The sequence below is a fragment of the Chiloscyllium plagiosum genome, unplaced genomic scaffold, assembly GCF_037043375.1.
Source record: "Chiloscyllium plagiosum isolate Xiang-an unplaced genomic scaffold, Cpla_swu_hap1 HiC_scaffold_9, whole genome shotgun sequence".
Taxonomy (NCBI): Eukaryota; Metazoa; Chordata; class Chondrichthyes; order Orectolobiformes; family Hemiscylliidae; genus Chiloscyllium; species Chiloscyllium plagiosum.
Genome location: NW_028270147.1, coordinates 113,781,602 through 113,808,903, shown reverse-complemented (window position 1 = coordinate 113,808,903; position 27,302 = coordinate 113,781,602). Strand labels below are relative to the sequence as shown.

At 45.6% G+C, this 27,302-nt stretch overlaps 1 gene segment (V, D, J or C); it reads right to left on the bottom strand.

The window, feature by feature from the left end:
• The window catches only part of LOC148149260 (Ig kappa chain V region Mem5-like), a 524,204-nt gene that overhangs the window by 431,891 nt on the left and 65,011 nt on the right, over positions 1 to 27,302 (bottom strand). Inside the window, 1 exon segment of the V gene segment in view lies at positions 10,417 to 10,450. Coding sequence covers positions 10,417 to 10,450 — 34 coding nt within the window.

Below are 27,302 nucleotides of genomic sequence, written 5' to 3'. Positions count from 1 at the left end.
AACAGCTCAGCAATAACACCATTAGACCATCGCCTCCTTTATCTCATTTTTGGTTGACAGTGAAAGCAAGGAGTTTGTTTATTCTGGAATTGTATAAAACCCCAGTTAGAGCACAGTGAGAGAACAGTGTACGGTTCTGGTCACCACATTACAGGAAGGATGTGATCCCACGAGAGACCAGGACAGAGGAGAATTTTGTCTGGAATGGGGAATTTTAGCTTTGAGGAATGATTGGATTGGCTGGGACTGTTTTCTTTGGAACACAGGAGGCTGAGGGGAGATTTGATCGTGGTGTGTAAATAATGAGGGGCCTGGATAGAGTGTGCAGGAAGGACTGATTTCCACCAGCACAGAGGGCAATAACCATGGGGAGAGATTGAAGTCAGTTGGGGGCAGGGTTAGAGGGGAGTTGAGGGTATTTGTTTTCACCCAGAGGCTGGTGAGATGTGGGACTCACTGTCAGAAAGGGTGGGAGAGGCAGAAACACTCATCATATTGAAAAAACACTTGGATATTCACTTGAAACAGTGAAACCTCCAGAGCTATGGAGCAAGAGCTGAAAAGTGGGATGAAGCTCGAAAACTCTTTAACAAACCTCCGATCACCCACAGGTCAGGAGAACTTTATCCGAGAACATTGGAGCAGACTCGGATCCATACACTTCAGGAAAGAGTCACATTGGGTGTCTGTGCAGAAGGTTCTAGATTATATTTCAAACCTTGCTGCTCACCACTGTTCTGAGGGTCAAGGGTGAGGCTGCAATGAGTCTCCGTATTCCAGGGTCAGGCAGGGTCACTGCTCCTAATGACCCCATGACCCCTGGAAGGTGAGCTTGCGCAGACGATGGGTGAGCGTCTGGATCAGGAGACTCCAGCCTTAAAGAAAGACTTGCATTTGTGTAGCTCCTGTTCCCAACTCAGAATGACCCAATGGATCTTTCCAGCAGACTGTGCACAGCGAGATCCCAAACACCATGTGATAATTAGCAGAGAAATACATTTTTAGTGATTTTGACTGGGGGATAAATATTGACCATGGACACCAGGGGGAACTGCCTGCTCCTCATCCAATAGTGCCATGGAATGGCATCTTTCACAACTGAAAGATTCTCAGTTCATCCAAAAAATGAAGAATAGTTCCTTGAAGATGAAGTTGCAGGTAGGTAGGGGAGTTTCTGTGCTGTCCATCTCTCTGACTCTAATTATATTTCAATCCAGCCCTTAACATTTCAGGCTCTCCCAAAGACATTTACAGACAGTTTTGTTTGACAAGCAGTCACTGTTGCAGTGTCAGTAACGTGGCAGCCAGTTTCTACACAGCAAGATCCCACTAGAAGCAATGAGATCAAAGAACAATAATGATGTTGGCTCAACGATAAATATTGTTCTGATTAGTGAGCTGAAGGTGAAGATATCCTGTGGATACGTGACCATAATACGATAGAATTCCCCCTGTAGTTTGAGAGGGAGAAGCTGCAGTCAGATGGAACAGTATTTCAATTGAGTAAAGGTAACTACAAAGACATGAGGAAGGAGCTGGCCAGAGTTGATTGGAATTGGAGCCGAGCAGGTAAGATGGTGGGGCAGCAAAAGCAGAGTTTCTGGGGGTAATTCAGGAAGCAGAGTAGGAATTCATCCCAAAAAAGAAGGAACATAATAAGGTGAGGACAAGGCAACCATGGCTGATGAGGGAGGTCAAGGACAGCATAAAAGCAAAAGAAAAAGAATCCAATGTGGTGGAGAATAGTGGGAAGCCAGAGGATTAGGAAGTCTTTAAAAACATGGAGAGGATAACATTAAAAGCACTAAGGGTGGAGAAGGTGAAATGTGGGGGTAAGCGAGCCAGTAATATAAAAGAAGATTGCAAGAGTTTTATCAGATATATAAAAAGGAAGAGGGAGGCAAAAATAGACATTGGATCACTGGGAAATCAGGCTAGAAAAAGAATAATAGGAAATGAAGAAATAGTCGAGGAATTGAATAGATACTTTGCATCAGTCTGCACCTTGGAAAACACCAGCAGCATACCAGTACTTCAAGACTGGCAATAGACAATAGACAATAGGTGCAGGAGTAGGCCATTCTGCCCTTCGAGCCTGCACCACCATTCAATATGATCATGGCTGATCATCCTTAATCAGTATCCTGTTCCTGCCTTATCTCCATAACCATTGATTCCACTATCCTTGAGACCTCTATCCAACTCTTTCTTAAATGAATCCAGAGACTGGGCCTCCACTGCCCTCTGGGGCAGAGCATTCCACACAGCCACCACTCTCTGAGTGAAGAAGTTTCTCCTCATCTCTGTCCTAAATGGTCTACCCTGTATTTTTAAGGTGTGTCCTCTGGCTCGGCACTCACCCATCAGCGGAAACATGTTTCCTGCCTCCAGAGTGTCCAATCCTTTAATGATCTTATATGTCTCAATCAGATCCCTTCTTAGTCTTCTAAACCCAAGGGTATACAAAACCAGTCGCTCCAGTCTTTCAGCGTAAGGTAGTCCCGCTATTCCAGGAATTGACCTTGTGAACCTACATTGCACTCCCTCAATAGCCAGAATGTCTTTCCTCAAATTTGGAGACCAAAACTGTGCATAATATTCCAGGTGCGGTCTCACCAGAGCCCTGTATAGCTGCAGAAGAACCTCTTTGCTTCTATACTCAATCCGTCTTGTTATGAAGGCCAGCATACTATTAGCCTTCTTCACTACCTGCTGTACCTGCATGCTTACCTTCATTGACTGGTGTACAAGAACTCCCAGATCTCTTTGTACTGCCCCATTACCTAAATTGATTCCACTTAGGTAGTAATCTGCCTTCCTGTTCTTGCCACCAAAGTGGATAAATGTATGGTTAATGCATCTGCTATGCATCTGACCACTCACCTAACCTCCAGGTCACCCTGTAATCTCCTAACATCCTCCTCACATTTCACCCTGCCACCCAGCTTAGTATCATCAGCAAATTTGCTAATGTTATTACTAATACCATCTTCTATATCGTTAACATATATTGTAAAAAGCTGCGGTCCCAGCACTGATCCTTGCGTACCCCACTGGTCACTGCCTGCCATTCTGAAATGGAGCCGTTTATCACTACTCTTTGTTTCCTACCAGCCAACCAACCTTCAGTCCAAGTTAGTACTTTGCCCCCAATACCATACACCCTAATTTTGCTCACTAACCTCCTATGTGGGATTTTATCAAAAGCTTTCTGAAAGTCCAGGTACACTACATCTACTGGATCTCCCTCGTCCATCTTCAGAGTTACATCCTCAAAAAATTCCAGAAGATTAGTCAAGCATGATTTCCCCTTCATAAATCCATGCTGACTCTGACCTATCCTGTTACTACTATCCAGATGTGTCATAATTTCATCCTTTATAATAGACTCCAGCATCTTTCCCACCACTGACATCAGATTAACTGGTATATAATTTCCTGCTTTGTCTCTCCCACCTTTCTTAAAAAGTGGTACAACATTAGCCACCCTCCAATCCGCAGGAACTGATCCCAAATCTATCGAACTCTGGAAAATAATCACCAACGCATCCACGATTTCCCGAGCCACCTCCTTCAGTACCCTGGGATGTAGACCATTAGGCCCCGGGGACTTATCAACTTTCAGACCTAACAGTCTCTCCAACACCAATTCCTGGCAAATATAAATTCCCTTCAGTGCAGGTCCTTTAGCTACAGTTACCTCAGGGAGTTTGCTTGTGTCTTCCCCAGTGAACACAGATCTGAAGTAACAATTCAATTCTTCTGCCATTTCTTTGTTCCCCGTAATATATTCCCCTGTTTCTGTCTTCAAGGACCCAATTTTAGTCAGGGGGCAGAGGGGAGTGTTGTGGCCATCACTAAGGAGGAGGTACTGGGGAAGCTGAAAGATCTGAATGTGGATAACTCACCCAGACTGGATGAACTCCACCAGTGTGTTCTGAAGGAGATCGCTGAGGAGGTTGTGGGGGCATTGGTGATGATCTTCGGGAATCAGTGGAGTCAGGGTGTGGAGCTGGGGTGGGGAGGGATTTGGTGGGGGCAAGGGACAGGAAAATGGCTCACACAACACCCCTGTTTAAGATAGGAGGGAGGGAGAAGGTGAGACATTGTCGGCCAGTTAGCCTGGACTAAGTTGTTGGTAAGGTTTTAGACTTCAATTTAAGGATGAAATTGCAGAGGACCTGGAAGTGCAATGGTAAAATAAGGCGGAGTCAACACGGTTTCATCAAGGAGACATCATGCCTGGCAAATCTGTTAGAATTCTTTGAGGAGGCAATGAGGCAATCAGACAAAGGAGAGTCCGAGGAAGTAATCTATTTGGATTTTCCAGGAGGCATTTGACATAAGATAAGTGCCCATTGTGTTAGGGGTGAGGTACTGGCATGGACTGAGGACTGGCAGGTTGGCATAAAGCAGTGAGTGAGGAACAATTGCAGCTGGTGACCGATAGAGTCCTGTAAGTGTCAATGTTGGGACCATAACTATTCACGTTATACATTAACAACCTGGATGAAGGAAGTGAAGACATTGTTGCTAAGTTTGCAGGTGACATGAGATAGGTGGAGGGACAGGTAGTGTTGAGGAAGTGGGAAGGCTGTAAAAGGTCCTGGATAGGCTCAGAGAGGGGGCAAAGAAGTGGCAGATAGAATACAATGTGTTACAGTGTGTGGTTATGCACTTTGGTAGGAAGAAGAGTTGCAAAGACTGTTTTCTAAATGAGGAAAACCTTTGGAAATCTAAACCACAATCCTCATTCAGCTTTCTTTTCAGGTTAACAGGCAGGTCCAGTTTGTGCTTGGGAAGGCAAATGAAATGATAGCATTCATTTCAATAGAGCCAGAATGCAAGAGGAGATGTACTGCTGAAGCTGCGTACGGCTCTGGTCAGACTGCATTTGGAATATTGTGAACAGATTTGGGACACATATTTTAAGAAACAATGTGCTGGCATTGAAGGGGTTTACAAGAATGATCCTGGGGTTGAAGGGCTTGTCATATGAGGCATGGTTGAGGACTCTGGGTCTGTACTTGATGGAGTTTAGAAGGATGAGGAGGGATCATATTGAAATTTACAGAATACTGATAGGCCTGGATAGAGTGGATCCAGAGAAGATGTTTCCAAATATAGGAGAGACTCGGTAACCAAGGCACAGCCTCAGAATGAAGGGCCGACCCTTTGGAGCTGAGATGAGGAGGAATTTCTTCAGCCAGAGGGTGGGGAATCTGTGGAACTCATTGCTACAGAGGGCAGTGGAGGCCAAGTCACTGAGTGTATTTAAGACAGAGATAGATAGGTTTGTGATAATTAAGATAGTTTGTGATCAAACGTTCCTGTGGAGTAGGCAGGGGAATGGGGGTGAGAAGCATATCTGCCAAGATCAAATAGCAGAGCAGATTCAATGGGCTGAATGGCTGATTTCTGCTCCTATTTCTTAAAGTCTTTTAGATTAGATTAGATTAGATTAGATTACATTACAGTGTAGAAACAGGCCCTTCGGCCCAACAAGTCCACACCGACCCGAAACCCACCCATACCCCTACATTTACCCCTTACATAACACTACGGGCAATTTAGCTTGGCCAATTCACCTAACCCTGCACATCTTTTGGACTGTGGGAGGAAACCGGAGCACCCGGAGGAAACCCACGCAGACACGGGGAGAATGTGCAAACTCCACACAGTCAGTCGCCTGAGGCGGGAAATGAACCCGGGTCTCAGGCGCTGTGAGGCAGCAGTGCTAACCACTGTGCCACCATGCCACCATGGAGAGTTTCCCCAAACCCCTGGAACACTGAACCCACTGGACTGTGAGCCCTGCTGTAGCTGTTTGTCATCAGAACTTTGTGAAGAGATTAGCAAAGAGTGGAGAGAATGTGCACCTATATGGGAATTTCAGGATACTTCCCAGCTCCTGGAATACCATGAGTGTAGGAAGTGTGGTCAGTGACAGCAGTTGGAGCTCCGGGTTCCGAAGCTTGATCAGCAGCTGGTGTCAGTGCGGAGCATCCGTGAGGCTGAGAGCTCCGTGGAGAGCACATTTCTAGATGTGGTCACTCTGCAGCTTCAGAGTATGCAGGGAGAGAGGGAATGGGGGAGCAGCAGACAGTCCAAAAGGATCAGGCAGCTAGTACAGGAATCTCCTCAGTGCATCCCACTCTCCAACCAGGACTCAGTTTGGAATCCTGATGAGAATGATGATTCATCTGTGGAGTGCAGCCAGAGCCAAGTCCATGGCACCACGGGGGGCTCAGCTGTACGGGGAGGGGGGGGGCATAAGGAAGACTGGAAGAGCGATCGTGAGAGGAGATTCGAGAGTGAGGGCAATCGGTAGGTGTTTCTGCAGCTGCAGATGGGAATCCAGGATGGTGTGTTATCTCCCTGGTGCCAGGGTCAAGGATGTCACTGAGCAGCTGCAGAGCACCCTGAGGGCAGAGGGGGAACAGTTGTGGTTCACATCAGTCCTCAGTGACAGAGGGAGGAAAGGGATATGGTCCTGCAGTCAGAATTTAGGGAGCTCAGGAGGGAATTAGCAGCAGGAGCACAAAAGTAGGAATCTCTGGATTACTCCCAGTACCCCATGCAAGTGAGAAGAGGAACAGGACGTGGAATAAGAGTCCAGGAGGGAGGGCTTTAGATCCTTGTGACATTGGGACCTGGACAGACCAAACAGTGTTGCTCCTAAATAGAGCTGGAACTGAGTTCCTTTGGGGAAATTTACTAGTGCTGTTGGAGAGGGTTTAAACTAACTTGGCAGGGCTGTGGGATCCAGGGGGAAATATCAGAGAGGGACATCAAGGTCCACAGAATCCACAGTGCAGTCAATAAGTCACCACCCAGTGGGAAGGATGTGGAGGAATACACCTGCAAGCCTAAATATTATAGAGTCATTATAATGGAGTGGGGGGGCTTTAATTTCTGAATATTGACTGGGGTAGTAGCAATGTGAAGGGCAGGAAGGGGCCAGAGTTGTGAGAGTGTGTTCAGGTGAACTTTCTCCAGCTGTGTGTTTACAGTCCAATGAGAAAGGAGGCTCTGCTAGATCTGGATCTTGGGAGTGAGGAGGCCCAAGTGGATCAAGTGTCAGTGAGAGGACATTTAGGGAATAGTGATCATTGTATCACAAGGTTTAGGGTGATGGAGGAAATGAACAAAGGCCATTTCAGGGTCAAACAAACTCACTGGGGAAAATGGCAGCTTCCATGGGATATGGATATATTGGATTTAAATAAAACAGTGGAGTCACAGGTACTGGACCTATGGGGTCAAAGGTTCGTAGGAAAGTCTGAGGTGAACAGTAGAGGATGTAGACCAGGAATAGTCAAGGTATATTTGAGACAGGGCAAACAATTCCTGAACTCTTTTGAGGCCAAAAGTGGTAGAATTATTGTAAATAAGAAATGGGCAGAAAATAACTAGAGAGAGAATAGGGCACCATGAAGATGAACAAGGTACCTCTGGGTGGATCCACATGAAATGGTTAGGATCCTAAATGAATATTCTGGGTCAGTATTTATCATGGAGAAAGACATGGAAGTTTGGGAACTCGGGAAGTAAATAGTAATATCTTGACAAGAGACCACATTACAGAAGAGGATTGCTTCAAATGCATAAAGGTAGATACATCTCCGTGACCTGATCAGGTATATCCCAGAATATTGTGGGAAGCTAGGGAAGAGATTGCTGGACTCCTTGCTGAGTTTATCATCGACAGTCACAGGTAAGGTGCTGGAGAACTGGAGAGGTTGGCTAATGTTAGCCATTATTTAAGAAAGGCTGGAAGGAAAAGCCAGGGAACTATAGATCAGTGAGCCTGAGGTCAGTGCTGGCGAAGTTGTTGGAGTGGATTCTGAGGGACAGGATTTATATGCATTTGGATAGTCAATGTGGTTTTGTGCATGGGAATTGTGTCTTACTAACTTGATTGAGGTTGTTTGAAGAGGTGACAGAGAAGATTGACGAAGGCGGAACAGTAGACACTGTCTATATGGACTTCAGCAAAGCGTTTGACAAGGTTCCACATGATCGACTGGTTAGTAAGGTTAGACCCCATGGGATCCAGGGAGAGCTAGATATTTGGGTAAAAGATTCCTTCAAGATAAGAGACAGAGACTGGTGGTAAAGGGTTGCTTTTCAGACTGGAGATCTGTGAATAGCTGTGTGCCGCAAGGATCTGTGCTGGGTTCACAGCTTTTCGTCATTTAAATAAATGACTTGGATGTGAATATAGGAATTATAGGAAGTTTGTAAATGACACCAAAATTGGTGATCCAGTGGATAGTGAAGAAGATGATCTCAGGGTCCAGTGGGACCTTGATCACATGGGGCAATGGGCAGAGGTGTGGCAAATGGAGTTCAGTTTAGATAAATGTGAGATGCTGCATTGGGAAAGGCAAACCAGGGCAGGAGTTATACAGTTAATGGTAGGACCCTGTGGAGTGTTGCTGAAAAAAGAGACCTTGAGGTGCAGGGGCAGGGGCAGGGGCAGGGGCAGGGGCAGGTGCATTATTCCGTGACAGTGGAACCACAGGGTGATCAAAAAGGTGTTGGGTAACTTGCTTTTATTGGTCACTGCATTGAGCATAGGAGTTGGGATATCATGTTGTAGCTGTACAGGAAATTGGTAAGGCCACTTTGGGAATAATGTGAACAATTCTGATCATTCTGTGATAGAAAGGATGCTGATAAACTCAAAAAGCTGCCGAAAAGATTTACAAGGATATTGCTAGGAATTGGACGGTTTAAACTATCGGCAGAGGCTGAATAGACTGGGACTATTTTCCCATCAGGATCGGAGGCTGAGGGATGGCCTTATAAATGTTTATAAAATAATGAGGAGCATGGACAGGGTGTATATCCAAGGTCTTTTCCTTGGGAATAGGAGGCAGAGGTTCAAGCTGAGAGACAAAAGACTCAAAAGGGCCCTGAGGGGTAACTTGTCACACAGAGGGTGGTGCAAGTCTGGATTGAGATGCCAGAGAAATGTTGGAGGTGGATACAATTACAGCATTTAAAAGATGTTTGGATGAGGACATGAATAAGAAGGATTTAGAGAGATGTGGGCTAAATGCTAGCAAATGGGATGAGGTCAGTTTAGGATATCTGGTTAGCATGGACAAGCTAGACTGAAGGGTCTGTTTCCACGCTGTATGACTCCATGACTATGAGAGGCTGGAAAAGCTGAGACTTTTTACCCTGAAGCATAGGAAGCTGAGGAGTAAATTTATAGAGGTTTATAAAATCATGAAGGGCATGGATAATGCAGGAAGGACATGAATATTTTGTAGAGATGGCAAAAATATCCAAAGGATCGTTCCAGGGATGAGGAACATCAGTTATGAAGATAGATTGGAGAATTTGGGACTGTCTTCTTTGAAGAAAGTCACAGATCACACAACACCAAGTTATAGTCCAGCACTGGGTTTTGGAGCGCCGCTGACAACCACCTGATGAAGGAGGGGCGCTCCGAAAGCCAGTGCTTCCAAATAAACCCCCTGTTGGACTATAACCTGTGTTGTGTGATTTTTAACTTTGTCTACCCCAGTCCAACACCGGCAACTCCAAGTCTTTGGAGAAGGCTGAGAGGAGAATTGTTCGAGGAATTCAAAATCAGGATGAGCCTGGACAAAGTAAATAGGGAGAAAGTGATCGCACTTCTGAAAGGATTGAGACCGAGAGACCACAGATTGAAAGTAATTGGAAAAGTAACAAAAGTGAGATGAGGAAAAACATTTTCAGCCAGCGAGTGGTTAAGGTGTGGAATGCACTGCCTGAGAGTGTGGTGGAGGCAGCTTCAATTGAAACATTCCGAAGGGAATGAGACTGTTATTTGAAAAGGAACAATGTGCAGGGTGACAGGGATAAGGCAGGAGAATGACACTCAGTGAATTGCTCATTTGGAGAGCTGGTCCAGACAGGATGGACAGAATGGCCTCCTTGTGCACTGTAACAGTTCTGTGATTGTGTGATTGAGCAGAGTTAAAGCTGGGGGAGGTGGGAGCTCGGTGTCTCACTGTGCTGCTGCTGCTGCTGCTGCTGCTGCTGCTGAGGTCAGTGAGATCAGAGACTGGGACAGGGAGCCAGAGCTCACATCAAACTCTGCCCGTGTCCGTCACACTAAGACTGGCAGGAGGCTACTCACTGAGTTCACTCCATGCTGCAGGAATGGGACCACAGGCTGCAAATGGACAGAGCTCCTCCACATGGTGAGTAAAACTGACTGACTTATATCTTGCTGCTTAAAGGGGGCAATGGAACTAAAGAAATACAGCTGGACACCCTGTTAGACACAGTGCTCCTCAATCAACCATTTCATTCACTGCAGCTCCCAATTAACGCTTTCAACAATCAGCGTTTGTGTTTTAGAAATTGTCTTTAGAATTTGAAAGGGTTAATAACAAAGGATTGAGGTTTACTTACTCAGTCTGAGTTTGGTTCCTTTACCGAACGTAAACCACAGTGAGAGCTCCCAGTGCAGGGGCTGGACAAAAATCTCTGCTCTTTGTTACCCTCCATCACTCTCAACCTCTAATTCTCTCTCTCCCTCTCTCTCTCTCTCTGTCTCTCTTCGATCCTCACTCATGTCTTTTTCTCTCCCTGTCCAGCTGGGCTCGGGCAGTTTGTGAACTTTATTTTTCAATGTTAAATCTTGCAGCTGCTCTTCCCATGTGGCCATGGAGTGTAAGAGGGAAACTTGAGGCCTTCAGTGAGTGGTGAACACCACATGGACTGGAGTGTGTTGTGGACAGTGACAATCCCAGCATGGGGTAATTTGTTCAACTTTATTTATATGTGACTGTGGATGTGTCAGTGCAGGAGATGGGACTGTGTGTCAATTATTATACATTTTATGTAACTCTGGGATGTGTCAGTCCAGGAGGTGGTGCTGTGCACATTGAGGTTTTTGTATGGATCTGTATCACTGTGAAGACCAGCTGTAATACTGCTGACAGTAATAGTCAGCGACATCCTCATTCTGAACGTTGCTGATTTTCAGGGTGAAACTGGTCCCTGATCCACTGCCGGTGAATCACTTGGAGACTCCTGTGAATCGATTTGTTGCAGCATAGATCAGGAGAGAGGGTTTCTGACCTTCTCGCTGCTGGTACCAAGCAAGGTAGCTGCTAATACTTTGACTGGCCGTACAGGTGATGGTTGCGGTCTGGCCCAGTCCCACTGACAGCACCAGGGGAGACTGGGTCATGATGATGTCCCCACTGATACCTGAGGGGTCAGAGAGAAACACGGTGAAGTCAGAACTGTCACAGAAAGAGCCTGTCAAATGAGAGATTGTTGGAGACACTGAGCATTCCTCTGGTTTCAGCATTTTACCTTCAATCACAAGTCAGTGGAATTGGAGTGAAATGGAGAGCAGCTAAAGATTCAAGGTGGAAGGAGAGAGATTTGTACCTGTGACACAGAATGCCGGGGCCAGATCAGCTGGATGTGTGAAATCATGGTGTGTGCTCCTGTCCCTGTGCCTGATTCCTGATAAACTCTCCCTTCACTGGGCTCTGCTTTATAAAGCTGCAGCCTGTGAGAGTCTGACTGGGTGTTCCTCAGAATGTAAATGGCATCAGGCAGAGAGAGCCACGTCAGCTCTTCTCTCTCTCTCTCTCTGTCTGTCTGAGAGAGACACTAATCCCATCCTCCAGCTCTTGGCCCTTACCCTGGAGGTTACAGCAACACAAGGGGATATCTAAACACTGCTCCAGTGTCACGAGATGATGACCCTCTGGGTGAAAACATTTCTCCTCAACTCACCTCTCACTCTCTAACTCGACTGGGCCTGGACTCTCTCAAGTTTAGAAGGATGAGAGGGGATCTGATTGAAACATATAAAATTCTGACAGGGCTGGGCAGGGAGGAGGTTTCCCCTGGTTGGGGAGTCTGGAACCAGGGGAAACAATCTCATGGGGATATGGAGTAGACAATTTGGGACTGAGATGAAGAAACATATCCTTCCTGTGAGGGTGGTCAATCTGTTGAATTCTGTACCACAGAAGGCTGTGGAGGACAGGGAACTGAATATATTCAAAAAAAGAGATAATTATTTTGCATTTTAACAGCATGATGGGAACGGAGAGATAGCAGGAATATGGCTTTGAGAGAGAGAGACGATCAGCCATGATCAGACTGAATGACAGAGCAGACTCAAAGGGCCAAATGGCCTATTATTGCTCTGGTTACTGTGTGTCCATGTCTGTGTTACCTTCAATCTCTGTCCCTGGTTATTGAGTCCTTTACTCATGTAAAAAGTGCCTTCCTACTCACCCTATCACTGCCCCGAATAATCTTATAGCCCTCTGTCAGGTCCCCTCTCAGCCTTCACTGCTCTAAGGAAAACAACACCAACCTTTCCAACCTTTCCATCGCAGGCAGCATCCTGGTAAATCTCCCCTGTACCATCTCGAGTACACTCACATCCTTCCAGAATGTGGTGACCAGGAACTGTCCATCTCTCCAGGAGAAAGTGAGGACTGCAGATGCTGGAGATCAGACCTGAAAAATGTATTGCTGGAAAAGCGCAGCAGGTCAGGCAGCATCCAAGGAGCAGGAGAATCGACGTTTCGGGCATAAGCCTGTCTCTCTCTCTCTCTCTGTCTCACATCTGCCACTTCTTTCTCTCTCTCTTTTGCCCATTGTTAATTTCTCTCATATTCTCTCTCTCTCACTCACACACTGTCTCATAGCCATTCTCTCCAATTCACTCACACTTCATCACTCCATCTCATAATTTCTACTTCTCCATCTCTCACTGTCTCAGTCACTCACTCCCTCTCTTGCTTCAATTGAAATCTGTGCCTTTCTATTCCTCCCTCTTTCTCTCTCCTTCCCTCTCTCCCTCCCAATTTACAGTCTCTCTCCCTCCCTCTCTGTCATTCTGTCTTTAACCAGACTCAACGCTCTCTCTCACACACACACTCAACCCTACCCTCTCTCTCTTGATTCCCTTCATGTTTGGTCTCACACCCACCCTGTCCCTTTCTCTCTCTCCTTGTCTCTTTCTCTCTCTCCACCCCTCTTAGTCACACTGTCTGACTTCTCTTTTCTCTGTCTCTATCCCTCAACTTCACCATTTCTACCCCCCTCTGGGTCCCCTCACATATCTCACACTGTCTCAAATGCTCCTCCCTCTGTCCCTCTGTCCCTCAATCTCACTCACTCACTCACTCACTCATTCATACTCTCTCACTCATTCATACTCTCTCACACTCACACACTATCTCTCTCTCTCTGTCTCGCTTCTCTCTCTTTCTCATAGTGTCCCGGATGATGACAGTTGAATGCAGGATAAATCTCCCTCTGCTCTGTCCCACTGATGTATGTTCACCCTTGACCCAGAAGCATGTCTTTTCCTGGAGTAAGGCCCCATTTCCCACACTGACCAAACATTTAGCTTGTCTCAGGCAGATGGACAGATTCTTGTCAAATGAAGGACAGTACTGTGTTGTTGCCCTATTCTCCCTGGGGGCTGGTTTGGACACAAATCTCATTCCATGAAGGCCCAGCAGAGAGAGGAGATCCTTAGGCCATCAGTGTGAGCTGGAGGGACAGGACAGACTCTGACCCACTGACCCATCCTGTCTATCTACATCATGTTACAATACCTTCCTCTCTCCTTCCCCTTCTATGATCGGGCTCTGGGTCAGGGTGTTTCACTGGGATGAGGGCTGGACCATCAGACAATTACAACAGAAAATAACTGAACCCCACATCCACCATGGTGTCCGTGACTCACTGGACTCTCCAACAGTGCCCAGTAAACGTGGAATTCAGTTCACGGAGCTGACTGGTGGAGAGACATGGGCCTTCTTCCCACTGAACCTCCCAATAGAGACTCGTAAACATGGGTATCCTTCCTGCTGGAATCTCCAATCGAGACCAGTAAACATTGGCCTCCTTCCTGCTGTACTCTTCATAGGAGACCAGGAAACATGGGCCTCCTTCTGACTGGATCCTCCAAGAGCGACCAGTAAACATGGACCTCCTTCCACTGGAGGCAAATAGATGACTGAGTTTTTGAAGAAGTGATCAGAAAGATAGATAAAGGTAGAGCAGTATATTCTGTCTACACGGACTCTTGCAAGGCCTTAGACAAGGTTCCCCTATGTAGACTGCTGAATAAGATTGTATCACATAAGATCCAGGGAGAGCTAGCCAATTGGATATAAAATTGGCCTGATGATAGGAGGCAGAGGCTGGTGAGAGAGGGTTGGTCTTCAGACTGGAGGCCAGTGACCAGCCGTCTGCCACAAGAATCGATCCTGGATCCACTGTTATTCATCATTTATTTGGTAGGAAATACACAATTAATGGTGGAGCCATGGGAGTGTAGTTGAACAAAGAGACTGAGGGGTACAGGTACATAGTTCCTTGGAAGTGGTGTCACAGGTAGACAGGATGGTGTAGAAGGTATTTGGCACGCTCACTTTCACTGGTCAAAGCAGGGAGGACAGAAATTGGGACATCACATACAAGGCATTGATCAGGTCACATTTGGATACTGTGCACGTTTCTGCTCACCCTGCAATAGGAAGGAAGTTATTACACTGGTTTGGATAAAAATATAAATTAACAGGGATGTTGCCAAGATTGGAGGGTTTGAATTATAAAGCGAGGATGGATAGGCCGAGATGATCTTCCAGGGAATGCATGAGATTGAGGGGTGACCTCATAGAGATTTACAGAATCATGAATGTCATGGATAACGTGAATTGCCATAGTCTTTTCCCAATTGTAGTAGAGTCCAGTACTAGAAGGAATACGTTGAAGTTGAGAGGGGAAAGAATTAGAAGGGACCTGAGAGGCAACCTTTTCACACAGAGGTTGATGTGTATGTGTAATGAGCTGCCAGAGGAAGTGATAGTGGCGAGTACAATTACTACCTTTCAAGGACATTTTTACAGGAACATGGATAGGAAGGATTTAGAGGGGATTGGGCCAAACACAGGCAAATGGGATTAGTTCAGTTTTGGAAACTTGATCAGCATGGATGAGTTGAGCTGAAGGGCCTGATGCCACATTGTAAACCTCTATGACTCTATGATGATGAATGCATGAGCCACCTTCTCATAGGACCAATAAAGATGGACCTCCTTCCTATGGGTGCTCCAGAAGAGACCAATAAACATGGGCCTCCTTCCCTCGGGACTGTCCAGTACCTGAGCTGCAAACCCCACAGCCTCTCCATCATGTAGGCTTCTGATTTCAATCTCAACAGCATTGTCCGTCTCTGCACTACCTCAGCCCCTTGACCACAGAAACCCTAATTCCTGCTCGTCCTGCCTCCTAACTCGATGATTCCAATATCCTCTCTCAGCTTCCTGAATCCACACTCCATAAACCTCAATATGTCTGATTATGGAGTGGTCCCTTCCCCGTCCTGCGCATATGTCATTCCAAAATAACCCCTGACCTCACTGCCAGCCAATTGCCTCCATGGCCTCCCTCCTCCCTCACTCTGTGTCTTGCTGCAGACTCACATTCCCTCCCTCTGCCTTCCATCTTCTGTCTCTGGTCTCCTGCCTATTGCTGCTTCCTTCATCCCACCATTGACATCAGAGCCTTCAGACCCCTAGAGCATGCTCTCTGACCTCTTGCCCCTCATCCCTCCCCCTCTCGATGGTTGTGCTATTGAATATGCTGTTCACTTCCATTGCTTTTGGATCGCTGTTCACTTGCCATTGTTTTGCCGATTTATTCTAGTAAATCTAGTCTGGCCTGTTCCCTGAGTTGGTACAACAGCTTTTCCTTGAGAAAACACTCTTTTGTGAATTGGGTCTGCGTCTGCGTCTCCCAGTCTTTGTGTAAAGGTGAGACTAAGTGTGTGTAAGCTCTTATACAGCATAGACAGAGGTCACTGGGCCGATTGTGACTGTTGGTCAAATGAGTCCAATGAGTCCCATTTACCCAGCCCTTCCTGTATAACCCTGCAATTGTTTCCTTTTCAGCTATTTCTCCAAATGCCCTTTTGAAAGTTGCTGTTGAATCCACTTCCACTCACCTTGCAGACAGTCATCATGAACTCGTTGGATAAAAATGTTCCTATCTTCTCTCTTGTCCTTCAGACCCTTTCTGAAATGTGTGCCCTCTGGTTACTGACCCTCCTGCCTGGAGACACAATTTGTCCTGTATTTACTGCATCCAAACTCTCTAATTGTGAACCCCTCATTGAGTGAGACCGATTTCCAGCACAGGGGGAGAACATTCAGCCTGTCAGGGAAATGCTGTTATTTCATGGGGCAATCCAGTCAGTCCCACCCCCTCCTCTACTCGACCCCCAGAGCCTTGCAGGTTTATTTCCATCAAGAGCCCATCCAATATTGCCATTGCAATCACTGAGTGTCTTCACCTGCCTCACCTGAATGGGCACTAATTTCCACGTCATTACCAATTGCTGCTAAAAACAAAGGTCTTCCTGACATCCTGTATCTCTTGCCCAACAAAATGTAACGTAATATCAATGTGAAGATGGGATTTTGTCTCTACACGGACTGTGTGGTGGTCACTCTTACTGATACTGTCATGGACGGATACATCAGCAGCAGGCAGATTGGTGAGGGTGATAGTGAGTATGTTTTTCCCTCTTGTTGGTTCCCTCACCACCTGCCCCAGGTCCAGTCTAGCAGCTGAATCAGGTGGAACTTGACCAGCTTGCTCAGTAGTGATGCTTCTGAGCAGCTCTTGAGAGTGGACTTTGAAGTCCCTCACTCCTGCATCCTTCCCACCCTCAGTCCTCCCTCCAAGTGTTGCTCAACATGGAGGAGGACTGACTGCTCAGTTGAGGTTGGAGGGGAGGCGGTGCTATGCGGTAATCAGCAGGAGGTTTCCTTCCCCATGTTTGACCTGCTGTCATGAGGCTTCATGGATTCCATAGTTAATGGTGAGGACTCCCAGGGCAACTCCCTTCTGACTGTACACACCACTGTATTGCCTCCCCTGCTTGGTCTATCCTGCCAGTTAAAAACTGAATGAGGGAACAATTCTGTGCAGGTTTCACAGCTTGGAGACAGAGCTGCTGCTGGATTGTGTTTCTGATCTCCGAGTGCAGGCGTGTGTGTTTGTGAGAGAGTGAATGACACTTTTTCCATCACTGTGCTGTTTCTGCAAAAAAAAATCCCAGAACCAGCCTCCTGTGCTGTCAGGTTCCAGGGAGTACAGATGGTTCACAGTTTTCTCCCATCTCAGTAACAAATGTCCAGTTGCTCCGAGCTCCTTCTTTCACTTCCTCTGTTGGTGAAGTTTCAACCTTGCGATCTGACAGTCTTTGCAGTTATTTTTTACACTGGGGCTTTCTGCTGTGGTCAGAATCTCTAATAATAAGTGTCTAATCAGTGACAATCACAGCAGCTAAGAGCAGTCAGGACTGAGGAGCCAGGCTCACTGTGAAACATATTGGCAAGATCAAAGCCATACTCTTCAGATCTTGGTCCAAACTCCATCCCTCTCCCTGAGCACTGTCTGCTGCTCAAACAGACTCTTTACAAACTGGGTCTTATCTTTGAGAATGTTCTAAGCCCGATATCCTTCATATCACAAAGATCACGGTGGTACAGTGGTTAGCACTGCTGCCTTACACCACCAGAGATCTGGGTTCAATTCCTGCCTCAGGTGACTGACTGTCTGGAGTTTGCACATTCTCCCCATGTCTGCATAGGTTTCCTCCGGGTACTTCAGTTTCCTCCCACACTCCAAAAATGTGTAGGTTAGGTGAATTGGCCATGCTAAATCGCATGTAGTGTTAGGGGAATGGGTCTGGGTGGGTTGTGCTTCGGAGGGTCGGTGTGGACTTGGGCTGAAGGACCTGTTTCCACACTGTAAGTAATCTAATCAGTCACTGAAAATCTCAGCCATGTTTATGGGACTCCAAACATGACCATTCCAATGTCGTGGCTGACACACATCACAGCCACTGCCCTTCGTATCCTTCAGCTCATCCAAACTTCTGCTGCTCCTATCCAAACTTGCACCAAGTCCCGGTCCCGCAACCCCCTGCACCCTGTGCCTATATTGGCTCCTGGTCTAGCAACACCTCGATTTTGAAATTCTCATCCTTGTTCTCAAATCCCTCCCTGCCCTCCACCCTCCCTATCTCTGTCACCTCCTCCAAGCTGCCTCACTCCGTGTGGTCAGCAATCTTGGATAATTGGCTCTCTTTTCCTTCATCCAAGTCATTGAGAAATATCGTGAAATACTGAGGTCCCTGCACAAATCCCTGGGGACACCACTATTCACATCTTGTTCATTGGAGAGCACACACATTATCCCTCCTCTCTGTCTCCTACCTCCAAACTAATTCCGAACCAAAGACAAATACGTTTCTATAACTGGCTTGATGGTAGGAAGCAGAGGGTAATATTGGAAGGATGCTTGTCAGACTGGAGGCCTATGTTGAGTGGAGTGCTTCAGGGCTCAGTGCTGGCCCCATTACTGTTTGTTATCAATATTAATGATTTAGATGAGAATCTGTAAGGACGATTAGAAAGTTTGATGTGCAGGTCAGGTGAATTGGCCATGTTAAACTGGCCATAGTGTTAGGTACATGAGTAAAAGGGAAATGGGTCTAGGTGGGTTACTCTTCAGAGGGTCGGTATGGACTGGTTGGGCCGAAGATCTGTTTCCACACTGTAGGGAATCTAATCTCTAATCTTGTACAGGATGTCAGTGAGGTCGCACTTGGAATATTGTATTCAGTTTGGTCACCTTGTTATAGGAAGGATATTACTAAACCAGAAAGAGTACAGAAGAAATTTACAAGGACTCAACAATCTGAGTCATAGGGGAAGGTTAGGCAAGTTAGGACTTTTTTCTTAGAACACCGGAGACTGGTAGTGGAACTTTTAGAAGTGTATAAGATCATGAGAGACATGGATAGGGTTGGGGAATTGAGGATGAAAGGGCATCACTTTAGTGTTAGAGTGGAAAGAATAAAAGGGAACCTGAGGGGCAACATTTTTACATAGAGGATGGCACGCATGTGGAATGAGCTGCCAGCTCAAGTGATTGAGGTGGATACATTAACAACATTTAAAAGACATTTGGACAAATACATAGATAGGAAAACATTTGAAGGATATGGGACAAGTGCCGGGAAATGGGTTAGCATGGATGGACATTTTGGTCAGCACGGTCCAGTTTGGGCCAAAGGGCCTGTCTCTGTGCTGTAGGACTCGATGACTCTATGACTCTATGATTCCATATGTTTCCATGTTTATGAACAATCTCTCAAACATAGAAACGAAGGAACTAGGAGCAGGAGGAGGCCATTCAGCCCTTCGAGTTGGCTCTGTCATTCAATATGACCATGGCTGATCATCCAACTTAGTCCCCTGCTCCCATTTTTTCTCCATAAACTTTAACCCCTTTAGTCCTAAGAACTATACTTATCCTCTCTTGAAAATATTGAATGTTTTGGGCTCAACTGCTTTCTGTGACAGAATATTCCATCAGCTTCCCAGTCTCTGGCTAAAGAAATGACTCATCATCTCAGTCTGAAATGGCCTTTCCCTTTTCTTTAAACCATAATTCGTAGTTCTGGATTCCCTAGTCATCAGGAACATCATCCCTGTGTTGTTCTGGTCTTGTTCTATTCGGATTTTCAAAGTTTCAATGTGATTCCTCTCAATCTTCTAAGCACCAATGAATATAATCCTAACTGATCCAGTTTCTCATCAGACATAAGTGCTGTCATCCCAGGAATCAGTCTGGTAAACCTTTCCTTCCCTCCCTCCACAGCCAGAACATCCTTCCTCAGATAAGGAGCCCGAAACTACACACAACAGAATCATAAAATCACACAGTACAGAGGAGGCCCTTCAGCCCATTAACTGTGTACCAGCCAAACTACACTAAACCTACACCAGTCCCACTTTCCAACATGAGACCCACAGCTTGAATGTTATGACATTTCAACTGCTCACCCAAGTACATTTTTAAGTTTGTGAGGTTTCCCACCTCAACTACCCTCCCAGGCTGTGCATTCCAGACCCCCACCATCCTCTGGATGAAAAATATTTTCCTCAAAACATCTTGAAACCTCCTATCTTTCACACTGAATGTGAGCCAACTTGTTATTGACCCTCCCAGCTGCTTTTTATCCACCCTGTCCATTCCCCTCATAACCTTATACACCTCTATCAGGTCCCCCCTCCACCTTCTCTGCTCTGAAGAAAACAATCTGAGCTGATCCAATTTCTCTTCATCACTGAAAGGTTCCATCCCACACAACATCCTGGTGATTCCCCTCTGTACCACATCCAGTGCAATCACATCCTTCCTACAGTGTGGTGACCTGAACTGCACACAGTATTCCAGCTGTGGCCTAACCAATGTTCTGCTTAACTGCAGCATATCCTCCTGCTTTTATAACCAATACCTGAAATGACCAAGGCAAGTGTCCCCTGTGCCTTCATAACTGCTCTGGTAACCTGTCTTGCCACATTCAGGGATCAGTGGAGAAGCACCCCAAGATCACTCTGTTCCTTTGAGTTTCCTCAGTTCAAAGAACAAAGAGCAAAGAAAATTACAGCACAAGAACTGGCCCTTCGGCCCTACTAGCCTGCACTGGTCCATATCCTCCATCTAAACCTGTCATCAATTTTCCAAGGGTCTGTCTCCCTTTGCTCCCTGCCCATCCATGTATCTATCTAGATATACCTTAAATGATGCTATTGTGCCTGCCTCTACCACCTCCACTGGCAACGTGTTCCAGGACCAATCCCTCTCTGTGTGAAGAACTTTCCATACATATCTCCCTTAAATGTTTCCACTCTCACTTTGAACTCATGACCCCGAGTAATTGAGTCCCCCACTCTGGGAAAAAGTTTCTTGCTATCCACCCTGTCTACACCTCTCATGATTTTGTAGACATCAATCAGGTCCCCCCTCAATGTTCGACTTTCTAATGAAAATAATCCTAATCTACTCAACCTCTCTTCATAGCTAGCGTCCTCCATACCAGGCAATCCTGGTGAACTTCCTCTGCACCTTCTCCAAAGCATCCACATCTTTCTGGTAATGTGGCAACCAGAACTGTACGCAGTATTCCAAATGTGGCCAAGCCAAAGTGCGATATAATTCTAACATGACCTGCCAACTCTTGTACTGAATACCACGTCTGGTGAAGGAAAGTATGCCATATGCCTTCTTGACCACTCTATCGACCTGTGTTGCCATCTCCAGAGTATAATGGACCTGAACATCCAGGTCTCTCTTGCCATCAATTTTCCATTCACCGTACAGTTTACTCCAGATTTGGATCTTCCAAAATTCATCAGCTTGCATTTGCCCGGATTGAACTCCATCCGTCCGTTTCTCTGCCCAACTCTCCAATCTATCTATATTCTGCTGTATTCTCTGACAGTCCCCTTCACTATTTGCTACTCCACCTATCTTAGTATCATCTGCAAACTTGTTAATCAGACCACTTATACCTTCCTCCAGATCATTTATGTATATCAAAAACAAGAGTGGTACCAGCATGGATGCCTGTTCTCCATTCTGAGAAACTCCCTTCCACTACTACTGTCTGTCTTCTGTTGCCCAGCCTGTTCTCTATCCATCTAGTGAGTACACCCTGCACCTCATGCGACTTTAATTTCTTTATCAGGCTACCATGGGGAACTTTATCAAACGTATTCCTGAAATTCATGTGTATGACATCCACAACCCTTCCCTCATCAATCAACTTCATCACTTCTTCAAAAACTTGTATAAAGTTGACAAGACATGACATTCCCTGCACAAATTCATGCTGCCTATAATTGATAAGTCAATTTTCTTCCAAATGTAAATCCTATCCCTCAGTATCTTCTCCAGCAGATTCCCTCCCACTGACATCAGGCTCACTGGTTCATATTTACCTGGATTATCCTGGCTACCCTTCTTAAACATTAGCAATTCTCCAGTCCTCTGGGGCCTCATCCATGTTCAAGGTTGCTACAAAGATATCTGTTAAGGACCCAGCTATTTCCTCTCTTGCTTCCCTCAGTAAGCTGGGATCGATCCCATCCCGACCTGGGGACTTGTCCACCTTGATGCCTTTTAAAATACCCAACGCTTCCTCCCTCCTTAAACTGACTTGACCCTGAGTAATCAAACATCTATCCCCAACTTCAACATCTGTCACTTCCCTCTCCTTGGTGAATACCAACGTAAAGCACTCATCAAGAATCTCATCCATTTTCTCTGACTCCACACATAACTTTCCTCCTTTGTCCTTGAGTGGGCCAACCCTTTCATCAGTCACCCTTATATATGAATAAAAGGCTTTGGGATTTTCCTTAACCCTGTTTGTAAATGATATTTCGTGACCCCTTTTAGCCCTTTTAATTCCTCATTTCAGATTAGTCCTACTTTCCCGATATTCTTCCAAAGCTTAGTCTGTTTTCAGCCACCTAGACCTTATGTATGCATCCTTTTTCCTCTTAGCTAGTCTCACAATTTCACCTGTCATCCAGCATTCCCTAATCCTGCCATTTCAATCCCTTATTTTCACAGGGACATGTCTGTCCTGCACTCTAGTCAACCTCTCTTTAAAAGCCTCCCACATATCAAATGTGGATTTCCCTTCAAACAGCTACTCCCAATTCACCTTCCCCAGCTCCTGCCAAATTTTGCTATAGTTGGCCTTCTCCCAGTTTAGCCCTCTTCCTTTCGGACCACTCTCATCTTTGTCCATGAGCATTCTAAAACTTACGGAATTGTGGTCACTGTTACCAAAATAATCCCCTACTGAAATTTCAAACACCTGGCCGGGCTCATTCCCCAACACCAGGTCCAGTATGGCCCCTTCCTGAGTTAGTCTATTTCCACATCACTCTGTAAAATCCTCCTGGATGCTCCTTACAAATTCTGCTCCATCTTAACTTTGAACATTAAGTGAATCCCAGTCAATGTTCGGAAAATTAAAACCTTCCATTACCACCACCTTGTTACTCCTATATCTTTCCATAATCTGTTTACATATTTGTACCTCTATCCCACATTCACTGTTATGAGGCTTGTAGGATAGCACCAACATTGTTACTACACCCTTCCTATTTCTGAGCTCTGCCCATATTGCCCCACTGCTCGAGTCCTCCACAGTGCCCTCCGTCAACACAGCTGTGATATCCTCTCTGACCAGTAATGCAACTCCTCCATCCCTTTTACCTCCCTCTCTTTATCCGCCTGATGCATCTATATCCTGGGATATTTAGTTGCCAATTTTGCCCTTCCCTCAACCAAGTCTCAGTAATAGCAATAACATCATACTCCCAGATACTAATCCAAGCCCTAAATTCCTCTGCCTTACCTACTACACTTCTCACATTAAAACAAATGCACCTTTGCGTTCATCATCTGCTCCCTACCTACTCTTAACCTTAGCCACGCTGACTTCAATATCTAGTTCCTGACAGGCTTTAGTTACTCCCTCCTTATTGTCCACTAACCTCCTCAGTTGGTTCCCATCCCTCTGATACACTATTTTGAACCCTCCCCAAGAGCGTGATCAAACATATCCCACAGGACATTGGTTCCAGTCCTGCCCAGGTGTAGACCACTCGATTTGTAATTGTCCCACCTCTCCAGGAACCAGTCCCAATGTCCCAAAAATCTGAACCCCTCCCTCCTGCACCATCTCTCAAGCCACGCATTCAGCCTGCCTATATTTTCATTTTGACTCTGACTAGCACATGGCACTGGTAGCAATCCTGAGATTACTACCTCTGAGATCCTACATTTTAATATGGTTCCTAACTCCCTAAATTCTGCTTGTAGAACCACATCCCGTTTATTACCGATATCATTGGTGCCCATGTGAACCATCACAGCTAGCTGTTCACCCACCCCTTCAGAATGTCCTGCAGCCGATCTGAGACATCCCTGACCCATGCAACTGGGAGGCAACATGCTAATCGTGAGTCGCGTTTTTGACCACAGAACCGCCTATCTACTCCCCTTACAAAGTCCAAATAAACCATATCCATGGGCCTCCCTTATCAACTCCACTCACTACATCCTCAAACAATTCCAGTCGATTTGTTAAGCATGATTTCCCTTTCGACAATCCATGCTGACTCTGTCCAGTTCTGACACTGTTTTTAAAGTGCTAAGCTATAAAATATTTTATAATGAACTTGACCATTTTCTCCACTGCTGATTTCCGGCTAATTGGTCTAAAATTTCTTATTTTCCCTCTCTCTGACTTTTTCAATAGACTTGTTAAATTAGCTCCCTCCACTCTGTAGGACCTATTCCATAGTCAACAAACAGATAACCATAAATGTTTCTAATATTTTTCAACCACTTCCTGAAGCACTCCTGAAAATAGATTATTTGGCCCTGCTGATTTAACACACTTTAATTTTCCCAGAACCATTTTCCTCCAACAACTGATTTCCTTCAGCTCCTTCCTCTGATAAAACTCCAAGTTCACCAACATGTCTGAGATTTATTTGAGAATTCATTTCGCAGAAAGATCCAGAATATGTTTATCTGCCATCTCTTTGTTCCAACGAAAACATTATAACACTTGTGTGGAACTTCCTTGAATGTCATCTGGACGTCCAAATAAACAACACATTCCCTTATCTCACACATCAGTGACCTCGTTAAAACATGTAACCAGGTTAGTTAAAGATGTCTGACCCTTTTTAAATCCATGCTGACTTACTCTGGTCTGTTCTTATTTGTCAGACATTCTGTCTCTAAAACCAGATTCAATTATTTCCCAACAATAAACATTCAATGGAGATGTTCATTGTGAGTGAGGTTAGTAAACAGCTAGCACTGACATGACGGGCTGAACAGCCTCCTCCGAGAGTCACAGAGTTAAAGAGATGTACAGCATGGAAACAGACCCTTCGTCCAACTTGTCCATGCCGACCAGATATCCCAACCCAATCTAGTCCCACCTGCCAACTCCTGGCCCAGATCCCTCCAAACCCTTCCTATTCATATACCCATCCAGCTCTGCGAACAGAACCACAGCAACGAGCACACGAGCTACAAATCTTCTCACAAACTTTGAACACATCCAGATACCCTTTAAATGTTGCAATTGTACCAGCCTCCACCACTTCCTCTGGCAGTCCATTCCACACTCGCACCACCCTGTGTGTGAAAAAGTTGCTCCTCAAGTCTCTTTTATATCTTTCCCCTCTTACCCTAAACCTATGCCCTCTAGTACTGGGCTCCACTACTCCAGGGAAAAGACTTGGTCTCTTTGCCCTATCCATGCCCCTCATGATTTTATAAACCTCTGTAAGGTCACCCCTCAGCCTGCGACACTCCAGGGAAAACATCCCCAGCCGATTTAACCTCTCCCGAAAGCTTAAATCCTCCAACCCTGGTGACATCCTTGTAAATCTTTTCTGAACCCTTTCAAGTTTCACAGCATCTTTCTGATAGGAAGGAGAACAGAATTGAACACAATACTCCAAAAGTGGCCTAGGTGACCTCCCAACTCCTATACTCAATACTCTTAAAGGACCATTAAAGGAAAGCAAACCGAATGTCTTCTTCATTATCCTATCTACCTATGACTCTACTTTCAAGGAGCTATGAACCTGCACTCCAAGGTCTCTTTGTTCAGCAACACTCCCGAGGACCTTACCATTAAGTGTATAAGTCCTGCTAACATTTGCTCTCCCAAATGCAGCACCTTGCATTTATCTAAATTAAACTCCATCTGCCATTCCTCATCCCAATGACCCATCGGATCAAGATCCTGTTGTAATCTGAGGTAACTTTCTTCGCTGTCCACTACACCTCCAATTTTGGTGTCATTTGCAAATTTACTAACTCTACCGCCTGTGTTCATATCCAAATCATTTATGTAAATGACAAAAAGTAGTTGACCCAACACCAATCCTTATGACACTCCACTGGTCACAGGCCTCCAATCTGAAAAACATCCCTCCACCACCACCCTCTGTCTTCTACCTTTGAGCCAGTTCAGTATCCAAATGGCTAGTTCTCCTGTGTTCCATGAGATCTAACCTTGCTAACCTGTCTTCCATGGGGAACCTTGTCGAATGCCTTACTGAAGTCCATACAGATCCTGTCTAATGCTCTGCCTTCATCAATTCTTTCTGCTACTTCTTCAAAAAACTCAATCAAGTTTGTGAGACATGATTTCCCATGCACAAAACCATGCTGACTATCCCTAATCAGTCTTTGCCTTTCCAAATATATGGACAATCTGTCCCTCAGGATTCCTTCCAACAACTTCCTCACAACCGACGTCTGGCTCACTGGTCTACAGTTCCCTGGCTTGTCCTTCCTTAGCTTCCCACAGAGTCCTAGGATACACCTAATTAAGTCCTGGGGATTTATCCACTTTTATGCATTTCAAGACATCTAGCACCTCCTCATCTGTAATATGAACATTTTTCAAGGTGTCACCATCTATTTCCCTACATTCTATATCTTCAATATCCTTCTCCACGTTAAACAGAAGCAAAATACTCGTTTGATATCTGCCCCATCTCCTGCGGCTCCACACAGAGGTCGCCTTGCTGATCTTTGAGGGGCCCTATTCTCTCCTTAGTTACCCTCTTGTCCTTAATGTATTCTTAAAACCCCTCTGGATTCTCCTTATCCCTATTTGCCAAAGCTATCTCATGTTGTTGCCCTCCTGATTTCCCTCTTAAGTATACTCCTACTGCCTTTGTATACCTCTAAGGATTCACTCGATCTATCCTGTCCATACCTGACATATGCTTCATTCTTTTTCTTAACCAAACCTTTGTCATCCAATATTCCCGACGCGTACCAGCCTTTCCTTTCACCCTAACTAAAATATACTTTCTCTGGACTTAAGTTATCTCATTTTCTGAAGGCTTCCCATTTTCCAGATGTCTCTTTACCTGCGAGCAACTGCCCCCAATCAGCTTTTCAGAGTTTTAGATTAGATTACTTAGTGTGGAAACAGGCCCTTCAGCCCAACAAGTCCATACTGACCATCCGAAGAGCAACCCACCCAGACCCATTCCCCTACGTTTACCTCTTCACCTAACACTACGGGCAATTTAGCATGGCCAATTCACCTAACCTGCACATTTTTGGACTGTGGGAGGAAACCGGAGCACCCCGAAGAAACCCACGCAGACACAGGGCGAATGTGCAAATTCCACACAGACAGTTGCCTGAGGTGGGAATTGAATCCGGGTCTCTGGCACTGTGAGGCAGCAGTGCTAACCACTGTGCCACCGTGCCTGATACTGGCAAAATTAGCCTTCCTCCAATTTAGAACTTCAACTTCTGGATCTGGTCTATCCTTTTCCATCACTATTTTAAAATGAATAGAATTATGGTTG